The sequence below is a fragment of the Mucor mucedo genome (assembly GCF_025094135.1).
Source record: "Mucor mucedo strain NRRL 3635 chromosome Unknown EV154scaffold_37, whole genome shotgun sequence".
Taxonomy (NCBI): Eukaryota; Fungi; Mucoromycota; class Mucoromycetes; order Mucorales; family Mucoraceae; genus Mucor; species Mucor mucedo.
Window position 1 is genome coordinate 145904 of NW_026252321.1, and position 18362 is coordinate 164265.

Here is an 18362-nt window from a genome sequence, read left to right on the forward strand (position 1 = left end):
TTTGGTAGCCAATTTAAGACTGGATAAAATGTAAAAAAGATGCTTAAATTCACTTAATTTTGTTGACAAAAGATTCGAGTGTCGATATGTGACGTTTTGGTGCAGATTGTGCTAACGTTTGGGTATCTTTTCCTTTTGTAATGTTTAATTATTCTCCACAAAAGGGTTTTTATTGGAGGCAAAAGGCTTTTCCTGACGCTGGGGTTGGTACCAGTCTTCACTATCTTCAATCACTAAGAATGTCGTCTAGCATTTGGTTTGTGTTACGAACGATGTTTTATATAAGTGCGGGTAAGATATGTTTACAAAAGTTATTTTGGTTGATTCAATCTTACAATGACTTGTATTCTCGTATAATAGTACGCTATTACGAGGATTTGCTTATTGAAACTGTTCTCCCCTCCCAGTTTCAAGTGGGTGAGATAAATCTGATTAATTGGTATGTGATTTAAGGTTTTTGTATTATTATGATTATTATTTCTGTATATATTCACTCAAACTTAACGTATCTATTACAGCTGCAACAAGTGCTTTGATATTACTGCTAATTCAAGACATCTTTAGGTGGCACCTTTACAAGTAAATCGCCTACCTCGAAAATCTGACGTCACTAAATTAAGTCAATTTAAGGAGATGCGAGAGCAAGTGACTGTCTCCTTCCCAAGACAAATGTCTCCCCGCACACCTATTTTTTTTTTCTTTTTTCTTTTTTCTTCCTTGTACTTTCTTTCTTTTCAGTAAACCCTTTTAAAAAAAAAGAGTAAGTTGTTTGTAATATGGAGAGAAAGAAAGAAAAACTAAACCAATATTTTTTAATCTCAATAGATTTCTCTTTCCTTTGAGCAGATTGATTCTTGATTTAATTTTGTTAGAAAGGAAAATAAAAATATATATAATACATTTGCATCTTTTCCATCTTTTTTTTTATAAATAAATGTCATTAAATACAATGAATAGTGGTCAACAACATCAACAGCAACAGAATGGTAGTAGCAGGGATTTTGAAACGGTTCGTCGTAACTATCGATCAGCATTGTCCGAGCTTACTTTCAATAGTAAACCTATTATTACCAATCTGACTATTATGGCTCAAGAAAATCAAGGTGCTGCAAGTCTTATTGTAAGGGAAATTGAAAACCAATTGAGAAATGTAAGTTGATAATATTACCCCCTTTTTATTATTATTGTTATTATTATTATCATAATATATCTATGAATTTGATATACATATATATATATATATAAAAAAAAAAAAAATGCCCATATATATATATATATGAATATATAATCTTTTTTACATCAAAAGTGTTGTGATAATAATATGAATTCCAATATTTTAGAATGCTCCCGGTCAAAAACTACCAGTGCTTTATTTGATTGATTCTATCTGCAAAAATGTCGGTGGGTCTTATATTACTAATTTTGCAAGAAACATGGTGAACGTATTCTTGGACGCGTATACTTTGACGGATAGCACGGTCAAGAAAAGTTTCGAAAGACTGCTCCAGACCTGGAAAAATGGAATGCCCGGTGGCCATCCCGTTTTCCCTCGTCATATTATTGAATCCATCGAAAGATCAATTGTTTATATTCGTGAAAAGGCTTCTCCTCATCCAAGATATCCTCATAATAATACTAGTTCACCTTCATTATCACACAATAATAATAATAATAGTAATAATAATAATAATCCTAATTCCGCTGCTATTCATGTTAATCCAAATTTTGTAAACAAGGTAAACTCACAACAGCGACAATTGTACATTCTTTTATATAATAATACTTTAAACATAGGAGCCAAGAATTAGTGCTAGAGATCCTCGTAACAGAAGTCCTCAAATTATCCCATCAGATAAGGCACCTTCTACCTCTTCTTCTTTACTCTCTCAGTTACAGTCCATGCTTCCTTCTCCTCAAACAACCTCGCTTTCTACCACGGATCCCATCTCACAAATCATTGATCAAGTAAGTACACACACACAATAACAGCAACAATAATAATAATAAAAAAAATAAACACTAAATTTTTTTTAATTAAAGATCAAGGCTATATTACCTACATTACCTCCGACCCAGGCTTCATCTATTGAACAATACCTTTCCCAAATCGCTTCCCCTTCATTAGCCCCTGCCGTTGTCACACCTTCACCTACCCTTTCATATGCCAGTACAATTTTACCTGCTCAAAAAGCTGCTCCTGCTAAAGTTGATACAGCTGATTTGTTAAAAAGTTTGACTTCGATGGGCTATTTATCGCCTTCTCCTGTTCCTGCTGCTATTGCTGTAATGAAACCCATTGTACCAACTGAGAACACAACCTCACTTAACAACAATCTGGGTCTCTTTTTATTAGACTCCAAAGATCTGCAGATTGCTAGACCTGGAGCGATCGAGTTACTGTACTCGGCCAAACCTTTACAATGTAAGCAGTGTGGATTCAGATATCCCAAAACCGACAAAGGCCAAGCCAAAATGGATGCTCATTTGGATGCTCATTTTAGACAGAATCGAAAGATGAAGGAAAGAGTGAAGCGTGGACTCTCTCGTTCGTGGTTTGTTACAGTGGAAGAGTGGATTAATGGTGAAGGAGGGGAATCTACTAGCCAACAAGGTTAGAACATGAAACACACTTTTCATATCGATGTGCTAATTATTTTGTTTAGCTCCCGCATTTTTACATGATGGTATGGGACACGTGAATAGCAAGTCTACCGAAAAATCTGCTCAGCCTAGCGAAGAAACTATCAACCCAGATCATTACACAGTTATTATGCCTAATGATGATAGCCGAAAGCCTTGTGCTATTTGTGGAGAAAGATTTATTGACTTTTGGAATGATGATGAAGAGGAGTGGATGTACAAGAACGCAATCATGATTGAAGACAAGGTAATACTCTATTAAATTTCTGGAGTGGCTATGATGAAGTAATTGACATAAACATCCTTAGATTTATCATGCTACCTGTCATGCAGATGCAATTAAAAGTGGCAACTTGGCAGACGATACCGAGATGCGTGATGTAAATAATAAACGTAAAATGGAAGAGCAAATTGGTCAGGTAATATAGTCACAAAAAAAAAAAAAAAAGGTAATACGAGTTATTGATTTCATCTTTTAGGTGTCAAAACATGCACGTACATTATAAATAAATTAAGAAAAAAAAATAATAAAAAAATATATATATATATTAAAGATAAATTCGTCTCAAATCAGAGGGAGTGGTAATTTTTTGACATTGTGGACATAGTTTTTTAGAACCTAGGGTTTGCAACCAACATTGTTCACAGTGCACATGCCAGCAAACGATGGATGTAAGCGGTGTCTTGTAAGATTCAAGACAAATTAGACAACGTGGTGTGGATCTGGAAGCATTTTCTAATTGATGAATACGAGATTTTAGAGAGTCAATGATTAATTTTGAATGTCCTTCACCGGTAGAATGATGAGCTTCTTTTTTCAGGTGATGATTCCAACCAGATACAGATACGGTTTCCTCAAATCCTTGTCTTTCACCCTCTGTCTCTGAAGTAGGAGTACGCATAGTACCACCTGATACCATCTCTCGTAAAGCAGAGGCGTCTTCAGTATCATCATCCATGTTTACCACAATATCTCGTTCTGTATATTGACTTTGACCAAATTGAGCAGCATCATCATCTTCCACATCTAGGTCCTCCTCATCTTCATCTTCATCTCGTTTACTGGATGTGGCGAAACCAGCGCCTCCATAACCACCTTCCATCATGGCACTAGCTCTTACACGCACCTGGCCTGCCCATTCATATTCCTCCCAGCTATTTGTTGCTGATCCTGCTCCTACTGCTTGTTGTTGTTGTTGTAGCCTAGGTGTAGTTTCATTATCTGAATCCACATCCTCCTCTTCTGTCTCATCCAATTCTGTCTCTTCTTCTACATCTGGTGTAGGATTTGTTAAACAATTGTCAATATGAAGGTTAACAGCTTCCAAATCGCCGTATAAACGTTGATTACAGATAAAGCAGGTTTGAACATCCACATCATCCAACATAACTTGTAAGGCAATATCAGAATCATTGGGTTGTGACGGTGTTGGTGGTAGTGTATCGTGCTTGATCATGCTGGTACCATCCAGTTGCCTTAAACGATCTGTGCGTTTAAGTCTATTCTTTTGTATCTTTTCCAATGTCTCCTCGTAGACTGATGACACTTTTTTCTTGCCTTTAGAGCCTTCCAGCTGTCTTTTGGCCACGACAGCAGCGCCGCGTTTTCCTTTGCTGTAATAAAAGTTTATTTAGTAAATGCATAAAAAGAACGGAGAATTAATTACTGGACACATACTTTTTATTTAGAGGATCTGTGTATGCTTCTGAGGTGGGTTCAGATAGTCGAGCTAGTTCGTATTGATAATGGTCTTGCCAATACATGGGCTCTATACGATATTCACAAATGGGACATTTGGGTAAGTCACGTCTTGCTAAGAAGAGGAAGAAATTGACATTAGCATGAGAAAACATTTATTAAAAAAAAAAAAAAAAGTACCTCGACCACTATTATTATCGTTCAGGGTATCTAACTCTCTTCTCGACCGTTTCTTTTTTCTATGTAAACAAGTCAGAAATAAAAAAAAAGTTTAAAAACGAGACAGAGAGAGAAAAATAAAAAATCCGGGGCTCTTTCTCCCAACTGGCTTTTATTTTTATTTTATTTTTATTTTTTGGTTACTTTACAATGGTTGTCCATTAGACTTATTCTTATATTCAAAGTTATCGTCGGAGGAAGCCATATCTAGATTCGTTTGCTCTTTACGGTTTTAAGAAAAGGGTTGTTCTACCAAAAACCCTTTTGAAAAAAAAAATTGTATTAAATGGATGCAGATTGAACAATCCATTGATTTGATTGGTGGGAATTTGGGTTGCCATGACACCCCGCGCGCTATAGTTTCCCTCTTGCCCTCCCACCTCCCCCCAAAAATGTTGTCTTTCGTTCGTCATTGCATAGTTAAATGGACATTGTGGCTCTTATAAGTTAATCTTGATTCGCTATTTACAATTTTGACCATGATGCCAAATGCACGCACACAGGCATACAAAATGCTACGCGGATAAACAAAAGAACCGACATTGTGGCTTATTTGGGGGGAGTAGTGGGGGAGACAATATTTTTCTGACATTTTTTTTTTTTTTTTTTTTGATTTGTTCATTAATTCCACTACATACATCACTAAAAATGAGACTCATTACACACAACATGTTACAGTGTCACGTTAAGAACTGTAACAATAACAACTTCCCTCTTCGTTTTGAAGATGTTCAAGTTGAATTAATCGAAGCCGACTTCAACCCCGAATTTTTATCCAACATGTTGAACAAGATTGATTGGGATGCTTTAACCAGTACCGCCGTTCAGGTAAGACAAATAACAAGAGATTTTGACCTGTGATGGCTTATCTGTAAATGTGTTTATAGCTCGGAATCAATACCCTTCCTGCTCAAATGCCTGAAGATGCCGAAGAAAACGAGGAATTTTTAAAGCTTGTTCATAATGTTTTATTAGAGGTAAGAGAAGGCTTCGGTTTCGAGTGTAACAAAATTACTTATCGTTTTGTATTGTAGACCCATGTTCAACAAGGTCAAATGGTTTGTCCCAACTGTGCTCATGTTTACAAGATTAGAGACGGAATTCCCAATATGTTATTGGCCGAGCACGAAATCTAAAAGAGAGAAAATAAAAAAATAAAGTGGAAGATCACGCTCGATTTTTTTTTTGTGTGTGCGTGTGTGCTCTTCCTCGCAGATACAACAACATAGTTTTTGGATTCAATATTAGTTTTGCTTAGATATCAGTTTTTGGTAGATGTGAGATATCAATGGGTCTGGCTATGACTGTGCAGTGATAAAGTAGACTTGTCTTTGTATTTAAAAAAAAACAGAAGCGGACAAATGTAAAATAGGGACACTAGCTGTCAATCTGAAGTAATTACTGCATATTTCAAATAGAAATAGTTTAAATTTCAATAACCGCTTCCAGCGTTTGAGGGTAAATCGGAATGCCTTGTTATCTATCTCGAATTTGTAGTGTTTAGCCAAAATAACTGAACCAAACAGATCAGTAGCAGATACTAACAAAGGAAAGGCAGGGATCAAAAGGACAGGACGTCCTCAGTCGACACGATCTAGACATATCTGCCGTTTGGGCATTTGAAAGAACCCTGATAACTTATTAACGCCCATGCAAATTTCCAAGTAGTTAAACACTCTTCAGGCAACTATCGGTTGTATTATCAAAATATTAGATGAAGGTAGCTAATGTGGTGACTTGAGAAGTTTTCTTATGGACAGATCATAAGGAACTCATTGTTGAGACAGTAGATGATAATAATAGCATGTGTTTTTATTTTATTTACTTTTAAAAAAAAGCTATCTTTTTGTAAAATAATAAAAAGAGAATATAATGACTACTGGATGCGCATGTTGTTGTATCTTTCCGCTCGTGAATACGCTGCTCTCATGGAGCTTGAATTTTTGTAAACACTGAAGTACCCTTTCCTCTTGCCAATTTTGTACAGGTTTTCCCATTTGTTTTTGTCTGGATTCCCAAATTTAGCCTTGAAGGCCCTTACGAAATTCCAACTTTCTTCACGTGTATGAACAACTGGAGCAAGTATGGGTACTGATAATTCTTCAATAGGTTCATTTGCTGTTGGTGCTGCCGTTTCCTTAATAGGGTGGATGACTAATGGTGTTGATACGTTTTTAATAAGACTGCTGTCAATCGATGGTGTTAAATTGTTATTCAGTACGTCTCCCTCCGCAGTAGATAATGTTGAACCTGGTGTCCTGTATTTATTTTGGCATACGTCCATGATCGAGATAGCTTCTTTAATTTGCCTTTGAACAATATTCTTGGTAATGATATCCAATTCATTTCGGTTAAGCAAAGCGATGACCATTTTTAAATTCTGTGTGGTTCTTTTGTAATCAAGCATGATATCTTCCGCTTGGCGTTGGGTAGCTTGGTCTTGCAATGTTTGCTTCATCAAGGCATAAAGCTGCTTTACTGTGGGATCAAGGTGAAATGGTGGACTGCTCACATTAAATACACATACAGATAATGCAACAAATGGATTCAATGGACTCTCTGCCAAATTGGAATGGATAGATTCAGCCGTTACGAAGTAGCAAGCGTCTGCCCAAGGATGACAATGTAGGATTTTCCACAAGAAAGGCATCATTGTTTGTTCAGTTACGTATTTACTTACTTCATAGTGGATGAGAGAGGTGGCAAAGACGATGATGATAGGTGGTCTACGGTGTTTTTGAGCAACAGCTACAGCTTCCGAAACGACGTTTAAATAAAAATCGTTATCCACAGTGTGCTGGACTACAATCATTATAGGTGGTAAACTGTCATTCTCTGAAAGATAAAGAGTTTGGAATATGTTTTCCTCTGACAACTGATCTAAATAGTAACAATGCTTTGCTTCAAAGCCTACAAGAAAACATTCATCAGATGGATTAAGAACAACAACAACGACCTATTTTTTTCTCTTCGAAAACTAGTGTATTTTTCTTTTTTTTTTCACCCACGGAAATGTCGCTTACCGATGATAGTTCCAACCACAATGTCCATGACATTTTTAGAGGAGAATAGGAAGCTAGACATTTAATCGGTATCTGGATAAAATTGAAAAGATTTTACGAAAGAAAGATGTAAAATGTTCTGAAGTTCAAAGTCTTTATTTTATACCTTCGAATTGTTTATGCCATGACAGTCCAATCAAATCTATGTCAGGTGGCTTACCATAACGCCACTTCATGCCAGTCAAAAAGAAAGAGTATTATCCAGCGTTTACTTTCGAACATAATATTAGTTAGATTCATGAAAACAAAACGTTATGCTGGTGATCATAATTTTCTAGACCACACTTAGGCACTAATAAATAATTTTGGGAGTCTTTGAAGGTGGCAGTGCCATTAGTGCCTGTTTATTCAAAGACTCGATTAATTTGATTACAAATAATATAAACAAATAATTATCTCATCCAGACAAAAATTAGTTCTCGTTTATAGTTTTTATTACTGCTGAACTCTCTCACACTTTCACTTGTTCAGTATTATATATTTCTTGTTTTAAAAAAGTTCAAATATTCCAATACGCTTGGAGGCATCCTACACAGCCTATGTACTCCCCGCACCAAACATAATTAAGATGAAGCAAGAAGAAATGATTATTATCTGCAAAAAAAAGCATAGATCAATCAAGCATTAACTGACACAATCGAAGTTCGCCCAATGGTTTTAATCACTCTGAATGACATGTGTCTTTAACATTATGTAAGTTGCATCAAAATTTGAGGTTTTGTTACACCATCTCTATGTACTTCCAAAGTTTTTTTGTAACAATATGCGCTAAACAGTTTGCACAATCACACAATAAGTTTCTTGCCAATCTAGGTCGTGATGCTACTTTTTACCTGAGCAACAAGCGCTGTAAGCTCACATTGTCCAATTAAGTTTACTTCAGTGCTTTCCAAATCAGGGCCAATAGGATGATCGATAGTGCTCTCCCCCAGCCTGTCAAGCCCAATTTTTTTTTAGAAAAGCTTTGTCTGTCTAATACTCTCTTGGTTTTTTATTTTTGGCATGGAGAAATTGGAGAGAGAGAACGCACTTCTTCGTCAACGCATTGCAGAACTAGAGGCAGCCGCAGCTGCAGCAGAAGCGCCCTTGCCTGCAGCATTGACGGAAACCGATGTGACCAGTCCATTTGAACGTGTCAGTTCATTAACCAACGCAGAAATCTTTCGTTTTGGACGTCAATTAGTTGTTCCCGGTTTCGGCTTAGAATGTGAGTTTCTTTTTCTTGTTTACATGCATTGACTTTACTGAGCTTTCCCAATTCAGCACAAATAAAATTACGTAGCAAGTCCTTCTTGATTGTGGGAGCGGGTGGTTTAGGATCCCCCGCCGCACTTTATTTAGGTGCAGGTGGTGTAGGTCGTTTAGGTATTGTGGATCATGATACAGTGGATACGAATAATTTGCATCGTCAAGTGATTCATACTGAAGCACGATGTGGTGTAAATAAAGCCGTATCTGCTGCCATTGCCATTCAAGCGTAAGTCTGTCTTTTGGTTGTTCCTTATCACGTTGGATAACTAAAAACTCTTTTTCTGTGAGAACAGGATTTATCCCGATGCCGATGTTGTTCCTTATGCTTATACACTGGATAGAACCAATGCGCTCCAACTCATCCAACAATACGATATCGTACTTGATTGTACAGACAATATTGCCACACGTTACTTGCTGAGTGATGCTTGTGTTTTAGCAGGAAAACCCATCGTATCCGGAAGTGCACTTAGAAACGATGGACAGGTAAATCATTTTATACCTTCTTTTATTCTACTTCTTAACCGTTTGTTTTTGTTTTTGTTTTAGCTTACGATTTATAATTATAACAATGGACCTTGTTTTCGTTGTCTTCATCCCGTCCCTCCTCCCGCTTCCACCGTAGGACGTTGTGTGGATAGTGGTGTTCTTGGTGTAGGTAAAGAGATTTTATGTATTTCCTACAAGCAGCCTTTTTATATATAACCAAATTCTAATAGTGCCCGGCGTGATTGGTATTTTACAAGCGTTGGAAGCCATCAAGGTAGCCATTGACTCACCATGTAAGTGAAATGTGTGATATAATAAGAGACAGCATGGTGACACGCATATAGCATTGAAGGAACCTAGTTTCTTAATTTTTAGCGCCATGAGCAACCCCATGTTTCGAACTATGCGACTTCGTCATAAAAAGAAGGATTGTGCCATATGTGGAGATACACCTACAATGACAGAATTGATTGATTATGTCCAATTTTGCGATGGATCTGCTGATGATAAGACAGTAGATGAGACGATTTTGAAGCGAGAGGAGAGAGTCGATGTTCATGAATATAATAAGGTTGTGGAGGAAGGAGTGGATCATGTGCTGATTGATGTTCGACCTGCGATTCAATATGGGATCTGTCGTTTGCCCAATAGTATTCATATCCCGATAGACGAACTGGATAAAAAGATGACACTTGTGAAGGACATGATGGTAGAAAAGAATGTGGATAGTGAACACGGTAAGAAAAAAAAAATAGGCAGACTTTTTTTGATATGTAATTTATTAATGGAAGGAGGGTAATTTCCATGATAGTATTTGTTATTTGTAGGTTAGGTAATGATTCACAGATTGCAGTTCGCATGATGCAAAAAGAAGGAATTGATAAACCGCGCGATATTATAGGAGGGTTATTAAGCTGGTCAACCAAAGTAGATGCATCATTTCCTATCTATTAAATTTCTAAAAGAAAAATAAACTCTTTTTTTTTTTTTTTACTTCTTTCTGTTCTTGCAACAGCCGCCGACAGCATCCCAGCCCAACATGATGATGTAGAGAACAAAGGAAACAAAGCCGAAAAAGATGGAGGTATTATAAAAGTTACACCAACCATCCTGGGAACCTATTTTACAGGTGAATTTGGCAATTTCGACAATGATGCCGATTCCCCATAACAGTGTCATGAGCAAATCACATAGAATTAAAATTGTTCGCTTCATTTTCTCGGCTTTTCCAAATCTTCGAAAGAAGAAGAAGAAAATGTGATAGATGGAATAAATGATGGATAGAATCGCCTTTAAAAAATTATGATGTGTTAAATATGTTTTTGTGAGTTTATCTTTAAAAATCCAACTTACGACGGCAAATAGGTAATAGAAGCAGGCTTTAGAATCAAATGGCACCTCCACATTTGAATACTAGCGTTTATGTAATAAAAATTAGTTCCCCACTAGTCAAAATCCTTTTATAAATGACTTACAGGAGACGCACCAGCCGCAAAACCAAGATGTCCAATACCCGCAATCAGTAAAGCAATACGAATATAGAATCTTATTTTGGAATACAAACTTGTGTGTTTATTATTATAGGTTGCCTCATTATCCGATACTGCCATAGGAGTTTCAATTTTATGACTTTGTTCATTGATGGTTGCAGCAGCAGGCTGAGGGGAATAGACGTTTTCTGAACCAGTGGCGGTATTGCCATAGGCAGTGCCTGTGTATTGATAGGCGTTTTGATGTGGCGTAGGGCTGGAGGACCAGGCGTTTCTATCTTCATCTAAGGTCTTGTTGGATTCTTGCCAAGCATTTGTTGTAGGGAGGCTAGTTTGATGATAGTCTGAAGGAGAAGGCATACGTTGTGTTCCATAAGGTGAACCACCCACTACAGGTGCTACTGCTGGTACTGGTGGCTTGGTTCGAGGTGGAAGTGCAGGTGAACCAAAGGTAGCTGGAGGTGGTGAGACCACGGGTGTATTATCATAGGCATTTCCATAACGTGGACCGTGTGTATCTTCTTCAAAAGGGTTGCTCATATTTAAAATGTATAAAGAAGTAAAAGAAAGAAGAAACTAAAGAAAAAGCCTTTTTTTTTTTGTGATAATTATTTTTGGAGGGCGCGTGTGGTATTCCGCTTTAATACAAGCCCATTTTTTATTTATTTAAAACGTCGTGTGTGTAACAATTGTTTAGTACGTCATTATGCTTTTTTGATGTGAAATATACAATCAATAAGCGTATACTTTTTTATTTTTAGTCACTTGTGCAACTCTCGATTAATGCAAAGGGGGATGTAGTTGTCTTGATAGTATAACACTGTAACAAGCATTTCTTTTTGATGATCCAAATAGTACAGAAAGGAATTTCTCGAGACAGTGTAGAGTGTTGCCAAGAGTTGTGTCATGCATTTACTGGATTGATGACGCAATGTACAAGTGTGGGGAGCACAAAAAGGGCTGGCCCTTCTTTTTTATTTTATTTTTTTCTTCTTTTTTTTTCTTCTTTACATTATAAACATGGTTGTAAACGCTTTTACCCTTCAACGCAAATACCCTCAACTTCAGGTCAATGACATTAACAAACTGATTGACCAGTTCGCGTAAGTATCTCTTTCTTTCTGTCCCTTTGACAAGAAACTAAATACCGGGAAAAATTTATATATATTAGTGAAATAGACTTGGACGGAGATGGTTATCTCGACCAAAAAGAAATTCAAAAGGCTTGTAAAGAAACTGGTTACAGTGACAATTATGATGAAATTCGTGCTACTCTTAAAGACGTCAGTACCAATGCCGCTGGTAAAATTGATGTGGAAGAATTTATCGAGGTAAGCGTCTGTGCGGTGAAAGGGGGTGAGGCTGAAAGGGAAACGCGAGTTTTTTTTTTCTTTCTTGTGGCGGACATTCAAACGGGAACAATGACGATATTTAACTTACCTTTTTGTTTTTTCTTGGCAAGCTTAGCTCGCAGCAAAGTTAAAGGATGGTCGTAACAAGGGTGCTTTTGATGTTCATCAAAACAAGATCAAGGTCCATGGTACCAATGCTAATGTAACACATACAATTAATGAGGATGAACGTTCTGAATTTACCCGACACATCAATGGTGTGCTTGCTGGTGATGTACATATTGGCAACCGTTTCCCCATTCCCACCAACACAATGCAATTATTTGACGAGTGCAAAGGTAAATAGGACAATGAGGGATTAAAATAAAGTCATTGTGTGTATGGAGTGACTGATTTTGTTTGTGTAATAGACGGTCTTATTCTTTGTAAGTTGATTAACGATGCTGTACCTGACACCATTGATGAACGTGTTTTGAATGCTGGTAAAAAGATCAACAATTTCCAAATGGTGGAAAACAACAATATTGTAATCAATTCAGCCAAAGCCATTGGTTGCTCTGTGGTTAACATTGGTTCAACTGATTTAATTGAAGGACGTGAGCATTTGATTCTGGGTTTAATCTGGCAAATCATTAAACGCGGACTTTTAAGCAAGATTGATATCAAGCAACATCCCGAATTATACAGACTCTTGGAAGATGGTGAAACATTGGAAGACTTCTTAAAGTTACCTCCTGATCAAATCTTATTAAGATGGTTCAATTATCATTTGAAGGCAGCTGGTTGGGAAAGACGTGTAAAGAATTTCTCCAAGGATGTGGCCGATGGTGAAAATTATACCGTCCTTTTGAACCAACTCAAGCCAGAATCCTGTTCTCGTGCCCCACTTAGCGAACGCGATCTTTTACGTAGAGCAGAAATGATCTTGTCCAACGCTGAAAAGATTGGTTGCCGTAAATACTTGACTCCTACTGCTTTAATCGCCGGTAATCCTAAATTGAATTTGGCCTTTGTCGCTCATCTCTTCAACACCCACCCTGGATTGGAACCTTTGTCCGAAGAAGAAGCTCCCGAGATTGAAGAATTTGATGCCGAAGGCGAGCGTGAAGCCAGAAGTAAGCATCTTTTTTTTTACATGTTTCTATATTCTGTTTCTAACTTCTTCACTTAGTGTTCACACTTTGGCTTAATAGTTTGAACGTGGATCCCGGTGTCTACAACTTGTTTGAGGATTTACAGGATGGTTTAGTCTTATTACAAGCATTTGAAAAGGTTGTTCCCGGTAGTGTCAATTGGCGCATGGTGGGTAAGAAGCAACCTCTTTCCCGATTCAAGCAAATTGAAAATTGTAATTATGCCGTCAGTCTTGGTCAAGAACTCCGATTCTCACTCGTGGGTATTCAAGGAGCTGATATTGTGGATGGACAAAAGACCTTGACCTTGGGTTTAACATGGCAATTGATGCGAGAGAATATCATTCATACCTTGCAATCACTCACAAAGGGTGGTCGCTCTATTTCCGACAGTGATTTGGTGCGTTGGGCTAACGAGACAGTGCAACGTGGAGGTAAATCTAGTAAGATGACATCCTTCAAGGATCGCACACTTTCTACGGGTATCTTTTTCTTGGATGTGCTGAATGGTATTAAGCCTGGATACGTGGATTATAACTTGGTGACAAGCGGAAGAACTGAAGAAGATGCATTTAACAATGCTAAACTTGCTATTTCCATTGCTCGTAAATTGGGCTCCACTATTTTCCTTGTGCCCGAGGATATTGTTGAAGTCAGAGCAAAGATGGTAAAGTAGAACATGTATTCACTCCCTTGTTGATGACTAACGCTTCATTATTATGTAGAACTTGACTTTTATTGGTAGCTTAATGCAAGTAGATAGAGAAATCAATCATTAAGCCCAAACTCTATCCATTGTGATTGACTGTACTAATAGGCTGCATATGCCACCACTCCTTTTATTTTAATAAACAAAAAAGAAAGATCAATTAACGATTAATTCTACAAAGGCGTCGTGTGTGCATGTCACAGTGAGCATTTATAGCATGTGTTTACCCCTTATTTCCCACATTTACTTTATTGTATGTGTGTTACCAAGGTCACTGTCTCAAATGATGTAGTCATGTGGCTCCCACACTAAGGGGGCGCTGCTGTTGTTGTTGACAAAATAGAAATATGCGCACTCAAGATCTACAAAAAAAAAAAACTTATTTGTGTGGCTCGTTTTTATTTTCTATATAAGTTTGCATCGATTTTTCTAAATAAACTAGCGTGTGACTCTTTCCCCTTTTTTCTTTTTTTTTTTTCTTTCTCTTAGAAAATGGTTTCTGCTATACATAATCATCAAGATTGGCAATGCAAAGCAGAATATGAATTATATACACATGCGTTAGAAAAGCCAGCTAATGACGAGCGTGAATATCGGTTAATCAAACTTGCTAATCAACTCGAAGTGCTGCTTATTAGTGATCCGGAAACGGATCGTGCTAGTGCTGCACTTGATGTTCATGTCGGCAGTCTCAGTGATCCGGTAAGAGAAAGGATAAATATAGTTTGATGTGATATGGTCTGACTTATGCTGTTATAGGAAAACTTGCAAGGTTTAGCTCATTTTTGTGAACATTTACTGTTTATGGGTACCAAGAAATACCCCAAAGAAAACGATTATTACAGCTATCTTTCTGAGCATTCTGGTAAAAGCAAGGAACAATAAATGAAAGCAAGGAAATCTGACACTATAAAAAAAAATAGGTCATGCAAATGCGTTTACCGGAACTGAAAATACAAATTATTTTTTCGAAGTCGGTCATCAATTTCTGGAAGGAGCATTGGATCGTTTTTCTCATTTTTTTATTGACCCGTTGTTTTCAGAGAGTTGTACAGAGAGAGAGTTAAGAGCAGTAGATTCCGAGCATAAAAAGAACTTGCAGTCGGATTGTTGGCGCGTTGCCCAAGTCGAGAAATGTCTTTCCAACCCGGATCATCCTTGGCATTTATTCGAAACCGGTAACTTGGAAACACTCATGGAAAATCCCAAAAAGCTGGGTCTCGATATTCGTACAGAGTTACTCAAATTTCACGATAACAATTACTCTGCCAACATTATGAAATTGACCGTTATTGGCCAAGGTAATCCTAAAAAAAAATTAGTGCTGCATATACACATATCCTTACCTGTATACCCTCAATTAGAATCGTTGGACCAATTGACCCATTGGGTTGTTGAAAAATTCTCAAGTGTGACCAATAAGAATATTCCTGTGCCTTCTTTTAAAGGTCATCCTCTTACAAAAGATCAAGTCATGAAGCAAATCTTTATCAAATCCGTTAAAAAGACACGTACGCTGGACATTACCTTTCCTTTCCCGGATCAATCTGCCTTTTACGAGAGTCAGGTAAAAAAAGAAAATAAATGGAATAGACGGGAATGCATACTAACATTTTGGAACCGTGCGATAGCCCGCTCATTATATATCTCATTTAACAGGCCATGAAGGGCCTGGTTCAGTCTTGTCCTTCCTCAAAAAGAAGAACTGGGCCACCTATTTAAGCTCGGGTATGTGCTTTGGTGGCATTGGCTTCGGCTTTTTCCATATCAGTGTGGATTTAACCGAACAGGGAATCGGTAAGAAAAAAACAACTTCACTATAATCACTCTCTACAGATACACAATGGCTAGGTACTGACATTATTTCATTTATAAAGCTCATTATCAAGATGTAGTGGTTGCCATTTTCCAATATATCGAAATGATCAAGGCAACAGGTGTCAAAAAATGGATTTACGATGAAATCAAATCCTTGGCAGAAATTGAATTTAAATTCTCAGAGAAATGTACACCTTCGCAATACACGTCCTTCTTATCACAACAGATGCAAGAAAATTTACCTCCACAAATGACCATCAGTGGTAGTCAATTACTCCGCAATTATGACCCCAAATTAATCAATCAGCATTTGGATTTGTTAAGACCGGATAATTTTAGATTGACTTTGGCTGCACAAGAGTTCCCCAACGGTGTTCAGTGCACCAAGGTCGAAAAATGGTACTCCACTGAATATGAAGATATGCCTCTTGAACCTGAATTCATTTCCGTAAGTCATCCTTTATTGGTATCATCAAACATGTTAACTCATCCAAAAAAAAAAAAAAAAAAAAAAAAAAATAGAGATTGTCGGATATCACACTCAACGAGGAGTTCACTTTACCTGCCATTAATGAATTCTTACCTTCTAAACTCGATGTGAATAAATTCCATGTGGATACAAAGAAAACTGAACCTGAATTAATCAAAGATACAGAACTTTCCCGTGTTTGGTACAAGCAAGATGATACCTTTTGGGTGCCCAAGACCAACCTGTGGGTCCTCTTTAAAAACCCATTGCTTCATGCTACACCTCGTAACGGAGTCATGTTAGAGTAAGTGATAAAAATAAATTAATGTGGGAGGCTTCGTTATTGATATTTGTATATTATATTTAGGTTATATATGAGTTTGTTAACAGATTCTCTTTCCGAGTACTCGTATAATGCTGAAGTAGCGGGTCTGAACTATTATTTAAATCAAGACACCAAAGGAATCACTGTAAGTCTATGTTTAATTCATTTCATTCTTGGAACTCACAACGAGAAACTAGTTACATGTGGGCGGCTACAGCGATAAATTACCTTTATTACTGGAAAAGGTCATTGATAAAATGAAGCACTTGCGTATTGAACAAAGTCGATTCGATATATTCAAGGATGAATTGACACGAAGTTATGAAAATTTCTTTTTGGAAGCTCCCTATCAACATTCCGCCTATTACCTGAACGATATTATGTGTGAAAAACGATGGAACTGTGATGATTATCTTTTGGAGATTAAGGATATGACGATGGAAGAAGTACAAGCATTTATTCCTATTGCTATCAGTAGTTTACATATTGAAGGTTTCGTGCATGGTGCTTTAGAAAAGAGTTCGGTCCTCGAGATGTTTAGCATGGTTGAAACCATCTTACAACCACGTCCACTTCAACCCAGTCAGTTCATTGGTGAACGGTCCTTTATTTTACCCACTGGCAAGAAATTCATCTATCAGTTGCCTGTACGCGATGCCGACGATGTCAACTCTGCCATCAATTACAATACTCATGTATGCCACGTCAAAGATTTGGGCCTTCGAAATCGATTATCCATGGTGGCCCAAATTGCACAAGAACCTTGTTTCAACCAACTTCGGACAAGAGAGCAACTGGGCTATTTGGTATTTAGTGGTGTTCGTGGTCAGTTAGGTCAGTTGTCATTCAGACTCATTGTACAAAGTGAACGTGATCCTACCTATTTGGAAAATCGTGTATTGGAATTCCTTGAATCCTTGAGAGAGATTTTAGCCGAGATGACTGAAAAGGAATATCAAGCGCAGGTGGATTCTTTGATTGCAGATACATTGGAAAAATACAAGAATTTGTATGAGGAGAGCTCAAAGTATTGGGCTGATATTGAATCTGGATATTATGAATTTGATGATAATGTCAAAGATGTGGAAGAGGTAAAGACTATTACCAAGGAATCCTTGTTGGCGTTCTATGATGCGCTCATTATGCCGAATTCTCCTCAAGCAAGTACTATTTCAGTCCATGTCCAATCTCAAAAGAAGCCCTCCACTAACAAGGAAGAGAAAGTCAGCAGAAACATCAATGATGATGACGATGATGATGAAGAGGAAGAGGAGGAAGAAGACCGTTACACTGTAGACCAATTGTATCCTGTCTTGACGTACCTTAAATTGATTGAGAAGAAGACCTTTTCAGAAGATGATTTGAAGGAAAAGATTACAGAAAATGGTGGTGATTCCAGTGTGCAGACGGAAGCAGGACTTGTAGAATTCCTCTTGAAAAAAATCAAGTTGGATCAAAAGGATGCGGAACAAGTCGTGGTTAAGATGAATCAAGGACCTAGTGGACTTTCCAGTCGTGATCATACACAACTTCCTGAGAACTGCATCGTCATCAAAGATTTATTTAAATTTAAGCGCAGAATGACTTTATCTGTTGCTGCTGTACCATTTTACTCATTTTAATCTTCTTTTCCTTCATTGTACATAATAAAGTTATTTCTTTTTTATAAAGTATTGTCTTAAAACATTCAGCAACTATGTGTCTGA

The 18362-nt window shown here is 37.3% G+C and overlaps 8 protein-coding genes across 8 annotated transcripts; 5 read left to right on the forward strand and 3 right to left on the reverse strand.

Annotated features, from left to right (window-relative positions):
• The first annotated feature begins 679 nt into the window (after positions 1-679).
• On the forward strand, positions 680-3196 carry EV154DRAFT_506194 (uncharacterized protein). Its single transcript, XM_051601254.1, has 8 exons — positions 680-760; positions 826-1150; positions 1341-1736; positions 1795-1965; positions 2041-2611; positions 2664-2887; positions 2949-3059; positions 3120-3196. Exons 2-8 carry the CDS (start codon positions 935-937, stop codon positions 3144-3146), a joined length of 1716 nt encoding a protein of 571 aa, XP_051458478.1. The 5' UTR covers positions 680-760; positions 826-934; the 3' UTR covers positions 3147-3196.
• EV154DRAFT_203113 (uncharacterized protein) lies at positions 3129-4758 on the reverse strand. The gene is made up of 3 exons (XM_051594351.1): positions 4520-4758; positions 4319-4454; positions 3129-4254 (listed from the first exon to the last, which is right to left on the reverse strand). Exons 2-3 carry the CDS (start codon positions 4402-4404, stop codon positions 3189-3191), a joined length of 1152 nt encoding a protein of 383 aa, XP_051458479.1. The 5' UTR covers positions 4405-4454; positions 4520-4758; the 3' UTR covers positions 3129-3188.
• A 448-nt stretch (positions 4759-5206) lies between these two features.
• On the forward strand, positions 5207-5694 carry EV154DRAFT_419338 (uncharacterized protein; the record flags this gene model as incomplete). Its single annotated transcript, XM_051595887.1, has 3 exons — positions 5207-5386; positions 5446-5535; positions 5593-5694. 3 exons carry the CDS (start codon positions 5207-5209, stop codon positions 5692-5694), a joined length of 372 nt encoding a protein of 123 aa, XP_051458480.1.
• Positions 5695-6366: 672 nt separating this feature from the next.
• EV154DRAFT_506198 (uncharacterized protein) lies at positions 6367-7673 on the reverse strand. Its single transcript, XM_051601255.1, has 2 exons — positions 7582-7673; positions 6367-7468 (listed from the first exon to the last, which is right to left on the reverse strand). The coding sequence occupies exons 1-2, from the start codon at positions 7640-7642 to the stop codon at positions 6435-6437; spliced, it is 1095 nt and encodes a 364-aa protein (XP_051458481.1). The 5' UTR covers positions 7643-7673; the 3' UTR covers positions 6367-6434.
• Positions 7674-8622: 949 nt separating this feature from the next.
• EV154DRAFT_419373 (uncharacterized protein) lies at positions 8623-10159 on the forward strand (the record flags this gene model as incomplete). Its single annotated transcript, XM_051595891.1, has 5 exons — positions 8623-8827; positions 8926-9097; positions 9165-9357; positions 9421-9529; positions 9705-10159. 5 exons carry the CDS (start codon positions 8623-8625, stop codon positions 10157-10159), a joined length of 1134 nt encoding a protein of 377 aa, XP_051458482.1.
• Positions 10160-10704: 545 nt separating this feature from the next.
• EV154DRAFT_400149 (uncharacterized protein) lies at positions 10705-11210 on the reverse strand (the record flags this gene model as incomplete). Its single annotated transcript, XM_051595265.1, has 2 exons — positions 10705-10773; positions 10836-11210. Coding segments are annotated over 2 exons (444 nt in total), but the record flags the coding sequence as incomplete, so codon positions are not given.
• Positions 11211-11845: 635 nt separating this feature from the next.
• EV154DRAFT_506206 (fimbrin) lies at positions 11846-14587 on the forward strand. The gene is made up of 6 exons (XM_051601256.1): positions 11846-11953; positions 12022-12181; positions 12318-12540; positions 12613-13317; positions 13374-14002; positions 14061-14587. The coding sequence occupies exons 1-6, from the start codon at positions 11871-11873 to the stop codon at positions 14112-14114; spliced, it is 1854 nt and encodes a 617-aa protein (XP_051458484.1). The 5' UTR covers positions 11846-11870; the 3' UTR covers positions 14115-14587.
• On the forward strand, positions 14448-18326 carry EV154DRAFT_506210 (Metalloenzyme, LuxS/M16 peptidase-like protein). Its single transcript, XM_051601257.1, has 9 exons — positions 14448-14746; positions 14804-14909; positions 14968-15345; positions 15409-15611; positions 15676-15841; positions 15922-16310; positions 16385-16635; positions 16699-16801; positions 16854-18326. The coding sequence occupies exons 1-9, from the start codon at positions 14537-14539 to the stop codon at positions 18276-18278; spliced, it is 3231 nt and encodes a 1076-aa protein (XP_051458485.1). The 5' UTR covers positions 14448-14536; the 3' UTR covers positions 18279-18326.
• Positions 18327-18362: the final 36 nt, after the last annotated feature.